Source organism: Paralichthys olivaceus, chromosome 5 (genome assembly GCF_024713975.1).
Source record: "Paralichthys olivaceus isolate ysfri-2021 chromosome 5, ASM2471397v2, whole genome shotgun sequence".
NCBI lineage: Eukaryota > Metazoa > Chordata > Actinopteri > Pleuronectiformes > Paralichthyidae > Paralichthys > Paralichthys olivaceus.
Genome location: NC_091097.1, coordinates 18815224 through 18828218, shown reverse-complemented (window position 1 = coordinate 18828218; position 12995 = coordinate 18815224). Strand labels below are relative to the sequence as shown.

General features: G+C 44.8%; 2 protein-coding genes across 4 annotated transcripts in view; both read left to right on the top strand.

Annotated features, from left to right (window-relative positions):
* The window catches only part of plbd1a (phospholipase B domain containing 1a), a 125342-nt gene that overhangs the window by 99313 nt on the left and 13034 nt on the right, over positions 1–12995 (top strand). The window lies entirely within an intron of this gene.
* cdc42ep1b (CDC42 effector protein (Rho GTPase binding) 1b) lies at positions 3413–12930 on the top strand. Of its 3 annotated transcripts, none has more exons than XR_011241025.1 (3): positions 3413–3552; positions 6633–6797; positions 7602–7938. XR_011241025.1 is itself a non-coding variant. In XM_020105396.2 (3 exons), the coding sequence occupies exons 2-3, from the start codon at positions 9022–9024 to the stop codon at positions 12379–12381; spliced, it is 1089 nt and encodes a 362-aa protein (XP_019960955.1). In that variant the 5' UTR covers positions 3415–3552; positions 8933–9021; the 3' UTR covers positions 12382–12930. The 3 variants fall into 3 exon arrangements, 2 of the variants coding, with proteins under 2 accessions (XP_019960955.1, XP_069380946.1); XM_020105396.2 differs by lacking the exons at positions 6633–6797; positions 7602–7938 and adding exons at positions 8933–9472; positions 11744–12930 and having other exon boundaries at positions 3415–3552; XM_069524845.1 differs by lacking the exons at positions 3413–3552; positions 6633–6797 and adding exons at positions 8933–9472; positions 11744–12538 and having other exon boundaries at positions 7914–8187.

Genomic DNA, 12995 nt, shown 5'->3' with positions numbered 1-12995 from the left:
TTGCCGTATGGTTCGCTTCCGACCCGGCCCTTTGCAGCCCGTCTTCCCTTTCAGTAATTTCCAGATTTGGGATCAATAAAGCAGATCTACAATATCTGTCTTTCCTTCTTTCTCCACATTTCACACTAGAACTACATGTCAATAAAATTAAACGCCCCAAAAACTACAGCCGCATCAGCATAAAATAGGCTGTAACCCACAAATACTCATTGTTTCAGGACAAAAAATGCATTTCAGTGCCAGCACAAGTCGGCTTAGGTTCCACAGCGGTAAGTGGCCCTGTCTCTTCACAGTGTCGAAGCGTGAACTGCTGATTGAGTTGTCATGGTGCTTAGACTGTGTTTTTCACATTCGGACACACTAACAGAGAAAAAATGTGCACACATAAACAACTTTGTGGTTCCAGTGAAAACTGACGCCCCGGCCGCTGCTCCCCTTCCTGTCACTCTCTCTCCAGAGCACTGAGGCTTGAGTCCATGTTTGAATTACAGGGTGTATAGCATGGCTGTCTAAATCTGAGCTCCACCACACACTTGAGCTGCAGACATAGACATTTAATCAACCTCTGCACATCAACTTCCAGATTCATAAACAGTTTTAAAAATGCGTCCATTGGTAACCGCACACCAAAAGTTGCCCTAAAACAGAACCAGGGTCACATATAGTGACGGAGCAGTCACGATAAACGAAACACTTCTGGCCTCAACGCTCCACATGTCTGTCTGAGTATTTCTGAGTGTTCAGTATATTTAAGCTCACGTTTCAGCTCATGTCCTGCGGGTGGATGTTTACACTAATGCGAGATGACCTCCACGTTTTCAGTTGAGGGTCAAGTTGGCCACACGCCTGCCTGATGCTGCTGCACATTCCCTGGGTTTTTAGGGATTCCTGTTTTAACTGGCAACAACTAAACAAACATCAGCAGGAAAACCAGTCGTCTGCAGAAAGATAAGAATAAAATAAAAGTGTCAGTGCGATGAGACACTTAAGCACCACCGCTGTGTTTTATTGTTGTTTGTCTGTCCTTCTGCAGGGTTACGGAAATACAATCAAACCGATTTTCTAAAAACCTGCTGAGACAAACAGACACAAATATAAGCTCATATTTACATATGGTCTATTTAGAGTCTCCAATTAATGCAACCCCTGTCTGCATGTGGAAAGAAAAATGCAAACTCCACACGGAAAGACTGCAGCCACACCGGGATTCAAACCAAGAACCTTCGAGCTGTGAGGCGTCAGCTTTAGATGCAATATTTTATATGTAACGGAAAAATAGCTGAAGGGAAATCAGGTTCTGTTCTGGATCGTCAGAGAATTTCTAAAAAGCCTCTGACTCTTAAATTCAGACCAGACTTCTGAAGACAAAGACGAAGAGTTGCTGTTCAGTAACTGTGTTGTGTGTGTGTGTGTGTGTGTGTGTGTGTGTGTGTGTGTGTGTGTGTGTGTGTGTGTGTGTGTGTGTGTGTGTGTCTGTGCTTGTTTTCTTTATTGCAGCTTAGAAAGCACAGAGGCCTGACATTACAAAGCTCTATTGTCTCTGGGCCAACACTCAGCACTCTGGCAGGTCCGACTCCACTAAAACAGGAGCGGAATCCAAACAAAGACTCAGAGGTCGACTTCTTCCGTGTACCTCTCAACCCAAACCTCCATATTTCAGCTTCAACACACTCGTCTCCCCCCACCTCCACTCATCAGGCCCGTTTCCTGAACCACTGTTTTTTCCCTAAACTGTGGAATCACCTCACTTTAAAATATCTTTTTAGTGGTTTAATCTATTTGGTGTGAGTGGAAGTGATGATAGTGATATAAACAATAAATACGTTATTATTATTATGATTGATGAAGTATTGTTTCTATCCTCTCATCCTGTTTCTCTCCTTTTCTTTCCTCTTCATATTTTGCTCTTTTTGTTGAACTTGGATCTGTGTTTTTCTGGTCTCACAGTTTTCACACCACTCTCATCAACAACAATATTAACACTGTAGTTGATTGTGTCAGAACTTCCTGTTATTTCTCTCTCTTTTTTTCTTCTTCTGTTTTTTTTTCCCTCACCCTCTTTTTCTCTGCTCATCACAGATCGCCTGATACTTTGCAGCTGTTGACATCAGGAGCTGCTCCCCCTCTCAGATTCACATCGAAGACAATCCCTCCATTTCTCATGTCTGTTCTCAAGTCCTCCTCTCCTCACCCACCTCCCCCTCTCCCCTCGATCTGAGTCGTCTCCTCCGTCCACCGTGCTCCCTCTTCTCTTTTATCTCTCCTCTGTCTCTCAACCCGCCTCTCTTGTCTTATTCATTCTCTTCACATGTGGGACAGGAAATTAATTTCACAATAAAAGATTTCTGTTTTTGTCTAAGCTGCATCACAGACGTTGACTTTGATGTTCCAGGCGTCGGTTTGAAGGATCACTGTCCTGAAGAATCTCTTTTTCCACCTCCTACTCCTCCATCAAGTGAAACCACAGATGCACATCAATCAATGGAACTCACTGCAGATAGAAGCCTGAGAGCATAAAAAGATGTAGTTTTCATTTCATAAGGTGAACTGAAGGTTTAAGATTTAAAAAATATTCATGTTCATTCTGATTATTTAACATTTTTAGAAAAGTTGTTTTGTTTGTGTGCTTGTTTTAAACATGCTACATAAATAAACTTTGACTTTACACATGTGTGTGTTAATGCTCCATGATGTCATCATAAATCTATGACAGGTGGAGGGACTGAATGTCTTGTCCTGTTGTGCACACATGCATTACACACACTTTCACACACATACACATTATTGTTGCATGCCCAAATGAAAGCCGCAGTGACAAGTGTATTTTTGTCAAGAGCGAGGTCAAGAGGTGCCACGGAGAGAAGAAAGGTAGATGAGACCGACAGGAGCTATTAAGAGATCATGTTTACAGAGCTGAGCAAAGGTCACGGATGATGTCTCTATGTGTGTGTGGGTGTGTGTGTGTGTGTGTGTGTGTGTATCATCATGTGCAGGCTCATCTTTCACAATCCAAGTTTCTTCCCCCGATCCCCAACTTTTAGGTCACAGAACAACCCGTAGTAACAACCATATTTAGTTGGAGACGCACAATGACGGGACAGTGTGAGAAGAGCCACTGTGGTTTATTCTTGCAGCTTTCAGTCTGACCTCAGTGTTTTTTCCTGTGTCCTCACTCTGTGTCCTCAGACTGGTGAACCTCTTTCTGGTTTTCTTCTAGTTTTTCTCAGATTGAATTTTGCATATCTTTTGTCAGGCAGCCTCCAATTCCCCATTTCTTCCCAGACCTCTGCAAACTTATCGCAGATGAACTTGTAGCAGGATGTTGCTGTTGGCTTCAGCTCCATCCATCATTATTGAGCTATTCAAGCTTCTGTAGTCCAGCCTCCTCCTCTTCCTCCTCCTCTTCATCTTCCTCCACTTGTCAGCAGCAGCTCAGAGCCTCCACATGTCTGAGGGGAAACGTACGGTGCAGCCCGAAGAGGATGAAAACAGAGGGAGAAGGTGGTGAAGTTGTTTCTCTGCGGAATCTGCTCGTCTTGAGTTTACTCTCAGGTGAGGGTTTGTAAATCACTTCGTGTGACGCATGTTTCGTAAGATCTGGAAACTGCTCATGTGAAATCAACAGCAACAGATAATCATGTTAACTTTCAATCACTACTCTGTCCTACTTTCATTCTTTCTTCTAGAATAGTTCTGCGTAAAAGTACATCGGGAGTCTCATCGTGGGTCTTTTACGCGCGTCTTTTACGCGTCTCTTTGCGATTTACGAATCTATGTGTTTGTAATTACTGTGCAAATACTCGCTTAAGTGTTAGCTCACGTTTCTCTTGGGCACTTAAATGGTGTAGACAAAGAAAAGAAAAGTTATAGAAGCTGTTATAGTCTCGGCAATTTACTTGTAAAGCGCATTAATACACAGGAGGTCACTCAGTGTGCGTTACAGAAAAAAAAAAATATTATAGAAGCATAGATTAAAAAACAGGTAACCTCTAAAGGGCAAGATTAAGTGATTCAAGGAATGGGAGATTTTGAAAGCAGGTTATTGTTGGAGTTTTTGGAGCTGGTTCCTGCAGTGGCACCACAGTGGCTGAATGCCATTTTAGTTTTAAAGTTGGGCACCAGAGCTGAGCACCTCCTGCAGCTCCTGCAGATCTGAGAGACACATTGTGTCTTGTAGATGATAATGAGGACTTTCAATTCACCCTGAAGCTGAATGGATTCCAGTATAAAGACTTGAGGATTAAAATAATTCAATGCATGTGTGAGCTCTATATTACATCTGCAATACGAGATTAAGAGGCCAAACTCGGTGCTCATATATAAGTCAAGAGACAGCATCGTTATTCCAGAAGAAATATGTGAAAGGGAAAGAGACGAGTTGAAAACAAGCTGTGTCGTCGTGACTGAAAAAGTTTTTCCAAATGCGGCAATTTGGAAGCAGTCGCTCAAAATCAATTGGTCACTATGCTTCTCTGGTGAAACCACAGAACAACTGTTTCAGAGATCAGATCAGTGGGTTGTCCGACTGTCAGGGAGGTGACGTCATGGGGAGAGACTGTCCTTTACCCATCCCAACATCTGGGTGGCTTCAGCTGTACTGTGGGTCTGACTTCTGTCCTGTCTGGATCATTTCAAACACAGACACAGTTTATACGATTCACTTTGAAAAATAGCTTGAAAAAGATATCAACCAAATTAAAAGTAATGAAAACGCTCATTGCATCTGTGCAGGTCACAGAGGCCGCGGCGTCCACCCCGACACTTTGCAGCTTCTCCTTTGAACAACCACTTCTATGTTTCATTAACTTCACCTCCCTGTGTGCGTTTGCTTGGTGGAGGTTTGGAGAGGTTACGTTTCCCTATGCTCTTTGTTCAGCACAGCTTTTGAAAGGAATGAGATATGTTTGCACTTCACTGCTGCTTGGCCTAGTTTCCCCTCTGCACTGTTGAGAGAATTTATGAAACCAGTGGATGAGGGCAGACCACAAAGATTAATTAGTTTGCTTCGAAATCTTTCACGTCGTAAGAGTCTTGGAGTTATCTGAAAAGTTCTAATGTGCAGTGAAATCTTATCTGGAATGTTCCCTGTGTGAGTTATTCTGTTGACTCTGCTGAACATTAAGGAAAGTGTGGGAGTTAAGGATAAAGGTAATTTACAAGTCACTGAGCTCATATCTGTTCTCAAACAACCGTTCACACTCATGGCCAATCAAGAGTCTCCAATTAACCTCAACCAATCTGCTTGACTTTGAACTGTGGGAGGTGAGAACATGCAAATTCCACCCACAGAGGCCGGGATTCGAACCAGGAACCTAAATAATCACAGTCACATCCTTGCCATGTGGAGCGGGCAGGCCTCGGCGTGCTTTGCCACGTTGCAGCAGCGGAGCCTTTAAACTGCGAGTGCATGTTGTGTTTTGGAGCCGTTTATAATGGTCAGGGTGTTCCGACCTCAACCACAGTTTTGCTGGTGCCGCGCTGAAAAAAGGACTGTGGCCCTCTGGTCCGATGGAGGGAACAACCTCAGAGCTGAGCCACTGCAGCACGGCATTGTGTACTTTTGTCTTTTTGTCCTCGTTAGGTCCTTATAGCATAAACGCAGACGCTGTAAGTTAGAGTGGACCTTACGGGGACCAAAGCTCAGTCCTAATGATGCAAGACGTGTTCTCTGAGGTGCTGGTTAACCTCAGTCAGAAGATGTGAATTGTGGTTAGTTTAAGGTTTGATTTAGGCGTGAACTGTTCACGGTTAAAGTTAGGGAGAAGGTTTCGGTTCAGTGTGTGTGTGGAGACGTTCATGTTCACATGTATCAGCTCACACATGATTGAGCACCATCACCAGTGCCACCGGAGCCCGATCCTATAATTTGTGGTGTCTTGTCTCCAGATGTTTCACAGAGTCTGAATCTTCTCTCAGCAGGGAAGAGAGAGAGATAGAGAGAGAGAGAAAGAAGGAAATCATGTTTTACTCTGTGTGTTTAGACAGAGAGATAAAAGCCTGATTGAAGGATGAGCCAGAAATAGAAGTTTGGAGGGAAAAACACATAAAAACCGGAGGTAAAAATGTGTTTCTCATCAGTGTCCACAGATCCTTTATTCGATGGCCATAAGAAATGGCGTCCGGTCTGATCTCCCCATCGCACGCTGTTCCGTTTACATCTGTCTCTGCAATCACTCGACCTGCTCACGCGAAACATTCTTGTTTGTGGACGTCTACAGGTACAGTCTACTGATAAATAACAAGTTCAGCAGATCTAAACCCTCTTTTTTCCTTGTGCATCTAACGAGGCCAAGTTTCTGTGACACTTTAATGTGCACGGAGAGGTTCGAGTTGAGCCGCATTTACTGCTCACGAAGAAACCCGTATAAAAAGGCCGATGTGGGGGGTGAAAGAAATTGGCAGATGTAAAAGTAGAGAACATGTAAATTACACCATGAAAAGCTGTGACATCAAACAGGACAGATTCAAGAAAAACATGCATATCAGGGATTTAGGGATGAACCTGTATCTAAAGAGAAATTAAACAGGTTCTGAAAGGATCTGATCATAAACACAGTTGCTGTCATCACACACAGTGAACATTTGTGTCCCTGCTCTTGTTTATCTGTCTCTCACCTTCTCGTGCCCCACAGGCCTTAATCGCTCCTTTAAGCCAAGTGTTACGAGTGGAGGGATCAGCAGGCGACAGCCACAGTCCAGCCCCACCTCCTCTATATTCAACGCCACCTCTAAGTTGATTACTCCGGCTGTCACACACCCGCACCTTCATCGTATCCTCCTCTCCGTCAGGTTAGACGGTGAGTGACGGCCACCCCCGGACATTTGCCCTGGAACTGTTGAAAAACTGGGATTAGTTGACAGATTTACTGAAGGTAATCTGAGCCGGGGACGGTGCCCGTGCAGGAAGAGTGGCACCACATTACCTTGCTCAGGTTGTTATATCACACGTCCAGATGGCCGCGGCCTTGGCGAGTGTCTCCAGCAGCCTGTGACATTAATCCAGCCCTGGCTGCGGTTTGAGAGAGGTCACATGTTTGGTGCTTACTGGTGCTCCCTTGGACCAATGACCAAACTTGGTGGAAGGATGCAATGTGCAAGCAGACCCAGGATTTTAGTTTTTCACTTTCTTTCACTTTTTAAATCTGGATTTAGTGAATTTTTAACTGTTGGGCCTTGTTTGTTGGTTAATTAGAAGGATTACCCAAAAACAACTGAGCCAATGTCCATGAACTCTCGTGGGGGGAAGAAGAACCCTTGAAATCTTGGAGCAGATGCGATGCTGTGATATGTTCTCTCACAGCTCCTCTAGTTATCGATTATTGATCTTTTTATATATTTTTGATAAACCAAGAATGAATATTCACTATATGACTCAGACGTAGAAAGAAGCAGTGGAGTCAAGTTTTATTTGACATGTTCGTCCTCCTGAGAAGCTGCTGACTCCTCTGCAACAGAGAGAGAGAGAGAAAACATCCCCACCATCAGTCAATCCCACATTTTAAGATGCCTGACACATTAATGTGCTCCTGAACGCTCCAGCTTCAGTCTTTGGTCCAGTGTGTAACTCACATCTCTGTCCCTTTCTCCCCGTTCTCTCTTAGCTGGCCTCAAGTGAACTGAAAGAAAAGAGGAGAAACACAGAAGCCCCCTCCCCGTGGACGCCATTGGAGAACTAAGTGGATTGAAGAGGGCAGAGAGCAAGTGAGGGAGTCAGGCGAGGGCGGGAGGGGGGGGCAGAGGAGATTATCAGATAATCCAGAGCGTGGACAATCCTGAAGGAGCCTCGTTGCTCTTCCAGGCTGATGCAGACAAAACAGTTACTGGATTACGCCTCTCAGCTTTATCAGCCTTTTCAAGAAAGCGTCGTTCTCCTTTTTCCTTCGCTCTGATTGTTTTCTCTGACTGTCGGAGGTCTGGTGTCGGAACCGAGGGGACGGAGGACAAAGAAGTTTGGCGACAGAGCTGGTGTGGTCTACAGGCAGCGTGGTGCACACATGGATAAATCTCTTTAGAGCGAGACGGTGCATAGTGGTGGACCCCCCCCACCAACCCTGTCTCCTGTCCCTCCCTCCCTCTCTCTCTCTCGCTCTCTCTTCCTGAACTTTGAGGAAGAACAAGTCACCGGATGAGACACACACACGATCCTGTCAGACGCTGTTGAACACACACAGAAAGGAGCCACGTCCAGTAAGCAGCACTGTGTTGACACTCGTCTTGTGTTTGTGTTTCACTTCTATTAAAAGGTTCTTGAAGGTAAAAAGGAGAAGACAGTGGAAATGAATCAAACATTTTTCATTAATGTTTTGTTGCATCCCTGCAGCTGCACACTTATATATCACAGAGTCAACGAGTTTCCAGTCTTTAAGATTCTGTTCGTTTACCAGGTTCAGATAAATGAAGCACACTTTGTTTTCACAAGGCTTCCTGCAGAGGAGATCCTCTTAGACTGACAGCTACACATCTCTGCATGTCAAAAAAGACGTAAATCAAGTGAATGCAGCGTAAACCTCAGTCTGCTCCCTCGCTTTTCTTACGTCTCGATGTATTTTCGGTGTAAACTGTCATCTGCCACAAAACTCTCTGGCTGCCACAGGAGACGGACCTTGTAATTCATCTTGTTTGTTATTTTGACTGAAGGCCGTTGCTGTGCAGGAGACGTGAGTCGATTGTTGGACAGACACACAGATGTAGCTGTGCAGAAGAGAGACAGAGCCGAATGAGAAAGAGATGCAGACTGGGACTCTACGTCCACGCTGGCGTCTTTCAGTGTAGATCCAGGGGAAGCGTTGACTGATAAATCGTTGGCTCTGGTCGTGTGGACGATGGATTATTCACACATTCTCTGAACACTGAACAGCCACATATTTGTGTTGCATGTCCTCACTGTCCTGGCATCTTCATTTTTTCTTTCTCTCTCCCTCTGGTTTTACAGTGGACCCCTGTACTGGAGTTCAACTCTGACTGACATGCACCCACACTCCCATTTGAATTAAAGGGAAATTCCACAACTTCTCTGCGGCCATGAGTCTGGGAAAACTGCCAGGGATGAAGGGCCTTGTGTCTGGCTCGCAGGGGAAACGCCGGTTCAAGAGCGACCTCTCTGTGGACATGATCAGCCCTCCAATGGGCGACTTCCGACACACGATGCATGTTGGCCGCGGCGGGGACGTGTTTGGTGACACTTCCTTCCTTAGTAACTACGGGGGCGTCAGGGAGCCTGGAAGTCCAGATTCCACAAGCAGCTCCAAGACGACCGGTTTCTTCACACGCACCTTCAAGCACGTACGGAAAAACTCAGTGCCACGGCCGCGAGGGGGCTCCCGGGATTTATCCCCGCCGCCAGACGTCTCACCCATCATCAAGAACGCCATCTCCCTGCCCCAGCTCAACATGGACTCCCCCAATGGGTGCATGCAGAGGATGATGTTCCCCAGCTCTGTCAGCGCAACAGAGGACTCCCTCTGCACTTATGGTGAGATTTCACTTCCAGCATTTCTGTAAAGCATCTGAGCGGCAACATCGTCTTCATTAAAAGTAAGAGATTGTGGGTTTTATAAGATCTTTATCTGACAAACCAGTGAGTTTACAAGTTAAAAGGAAACCTGAGAAAAATGAGCTCAATTCAATCAGGAAATTGGCCGATGTCCAAGTCTGTATTTTGAATCACTCCTCAACAAACAGCTCGAAGCATTTCAAAGGATTCATTCCAGCGTTCATTGGGATTCTGTCCCGAAAGGTCATCGTGTGTTCGATCAGAGCAACAAGGCTTCGTGATCGTTCTCGAGTATTTTAGAATATGGACACGTTTTCATTTGATTACACACAAAGTCAATCTTTCATTATTGTGTAAAGCCTTTTAATAATCAGTCCTGACTCATGATTTCGAAAAAGATCTCATATGTTTAATAATTTAGAACCATATTTAGAGACTGACCAGATATAATTTCTTTATCATAGCTGAAGAAACCACATTTAACTAAATTTTCTATCAAGATGAATTATTCTCTGAGAATCTGTGAAATCTTCAAAAATGTTCCTCCAAGACACAAACATGACCTCCACTGGTTTTCGGATCAGGACGTTTAACATTAAATCAAATGTTTTGTTTCTGATGTGACATGTGGAGATTTTTGAGGAGGTGTTCTGCAGACTACAGCGAGTACTCTTTCTCTTTTTGTTCATCTTTTGGTTCCATTGGCCTCCTTATGGTCCATTGGTACAGAAACAATGTGTTAGTCTCCATCAGGAAAACAAAGACGTCCTGGTGCAATGATACATCGTCCCTGTTCTTACTGTTCACTCTCCTGCAGACAAACAACATTAAGAGCTGTGCTGAAAAGAGTCGACTATAAACGTCCAGTGACACATAAATAGAGCGGGTGATCTTTCCCACATTCCTCCAGGACGACCAGCAAACACACGGCTTCTTCTGAGTCATCTGGAATCACCTAGGCAACACCTGTACACAATTAGGTCGACACACACAAACACACACAGCTGGTTTGAGATAGAGAAAGATACTTAGTGGGCATTTCCTGTCGTCTCTCTGTGCACGTGCAGCCGCCTGGATGCACAGCATAAATGCACCATTCGTTTTAATCTGTGGATCAATCAGAGTTATGAAGCCGCCGTGTGCTGGAAATCCCCCCTAACCCGTCTCCGGAGTCTTTACCTAACTCATGAGGAATTTGCATCAGTGAAGTGAGGCAGGATGTTGGATGCCAGCGGGTTTCGCCGTTTGCCACATGTGTCATTATGTCATTCCCGCCCACGTTTTCACAGACTGCTCATCGCGGTGCAGATTTCAGTCTTGGAATGTCGGCCACAAATGAGTGAATTCCAAAACTAGGTCAACTGTGGGTATATATGTGATATTAGTTTTTTTAATTTCATCAAATGTTTAGTATTGAGATTGCAGTATCACAAAGAAAATAAGTAAGTAATACAGTACTTTAATACTTCAAGTACAGATATTTACTTCCACTAAGCATGTTGAGTTTTTGTTTTTAATTTTGCAATAAAGGGACGAATGTGGAGGTTGTGTCATGCCCAAGAGAAAAACACCAAAAAGTAGAAGGGAGAGCGGAGCACAAACCTCCAAGGCCCAACAGTCAATTCAATCAAGCTGCACCAATTATCACTCACTCACCTCTAGATACAAGTTCCCTCAACATGTCGGATTCTTTGCTTCTAAATCGATGAATTCTTCTCTGAGGAAAGGATGAAACTGTCTTGGCTCGTGTTCCTCAGGTGGTTTCTGTCTGATTCTGCTGACAAACAACAAACAAACAAACATCAGCTGATTGGCAGAGGTAATGATTACTTCAGGGTTCTCACGTACTGCCATCTTCTGGTGGAGCAGGTGAATTGCTGGCCTTACAAGCCTCCTCATCAGCTCTGTATCATTTTCTCTTCATCAGTTTCTTTCTGCGTCGGAACTTTGTAGAATTTTGATGATGATCAAGTGACATAAACCAAGGAATTAGATTTGACAGTGTCTTCTGTCCTGCAGCTCCATCAACACCAGCAACAATCAGACACTGTGGTCACTGGAGTCGTCCAATGTTAATTCTGTTTTCACTCAGATTTTTACTTTAAATCCAACATGTCCAGTAAACATCCTTGTACCCACGTCGGTGTCACTCTTGTTTTAAATCACATTGATGTGTTTGAGATGTTGTCTCCATGTTTTATTATTAGTTCGGTTGACTTTAGTGATGTAAGTGTGTTTGTTTGATTCCAGGTCTTCAGTCTGGATTCGTCACTCTGCCCCGCCTCCCTCGCTTTGACAGACAGTTTCAGGACGGAGACGTGCAGAGAGGGTCTCTAACAGACGGCGGCGGCGGCAGCACCATGACTCGCTCGGACTCCCTGGCCTCGTTCACCGTAGACCTCGGACCTTCTCTCATGACTGAGGTGCTCAGCTTGATTGACAACCCCCGCTGCCTCCAGATGTCCAACCACAGCCAGGCAGCAGATGAGGAAGATGAGGAAGCAGAAGAGGAAGATGAGGACTCTCTAACAGAGACGCCTGTGCAGAGCCCTGAGATGACTTCACCCAACCCGTCCATGAGCAGCGGGTCGTTCAGCAGGACGATGTACAGCAGAGGACGGTCATGCAGCTCTAACAGGGACGAGCCAGAGGAGGACAGGAGGTCTCTGGGGACGCCAGACAGGTCCACTGGGTCTCCACAGAGAGTGGAGTCTCTCATGGAGGCAGAAAAGTTCCAGAGGGCAGCGGACGTGCTCTCTCGTCATTACGGCGGAGGGTCCTTCTCGAAGGGGACGAGGATGAGCAGCAGCACCCCCTCACCTGCTCTCTCCTGCAGCCGCAAAACACCGTACAGCTTCCCTGAGGAAGAGGAGGAGATAAAAGTGTAGATGTTGAAATTCAAACTAAACGTTCATCCAACAGAATCGTGGAAAACATTGAGGGATCTGAGGGTTCTTGTAAAGTCAGACAGGTTTGTATGATGTTCTGTTCTTCCTCTGCAGAAGCATCCCTCCTCCTCCTCCTCCTCTTCCTCTTCCTCCTCTTCTCACACGCACCGTCGATCAGCTTCCAGATCCTGGTCTGTGTTCAGTTTCTGCAGGAGGAAGGTTTTCATCATGGACCTGGATCCTGGACGTTCTCCGCTCTCTGCTCAACACACCAGTTGGGAAATGATCCAGATTATTAATAGCAGAAACTTTGTTACATGGTTTGAGTCATAGAATGAATGAATCTATGAGGACGCTCTGAAGAACAGTGGGTTTTGAAAGACTACTTGTTTGTGCTCAGCTGATCAACACCTAACACCACATGAAACACGATTTACACGAACAAAGATCACAGCATTTTGACTCTTTTTTCATATTAATGTTGTAAACGTCTGCGTACGTTGTAAATAAATTCACTGTCATAGGAAATAAAAGGTTTTTTTTACAGTTGCAGCTGTTATATACTTTTTGTTCATCAAACATTTAGAATTATAATTGTTTTACTTGAACACTGT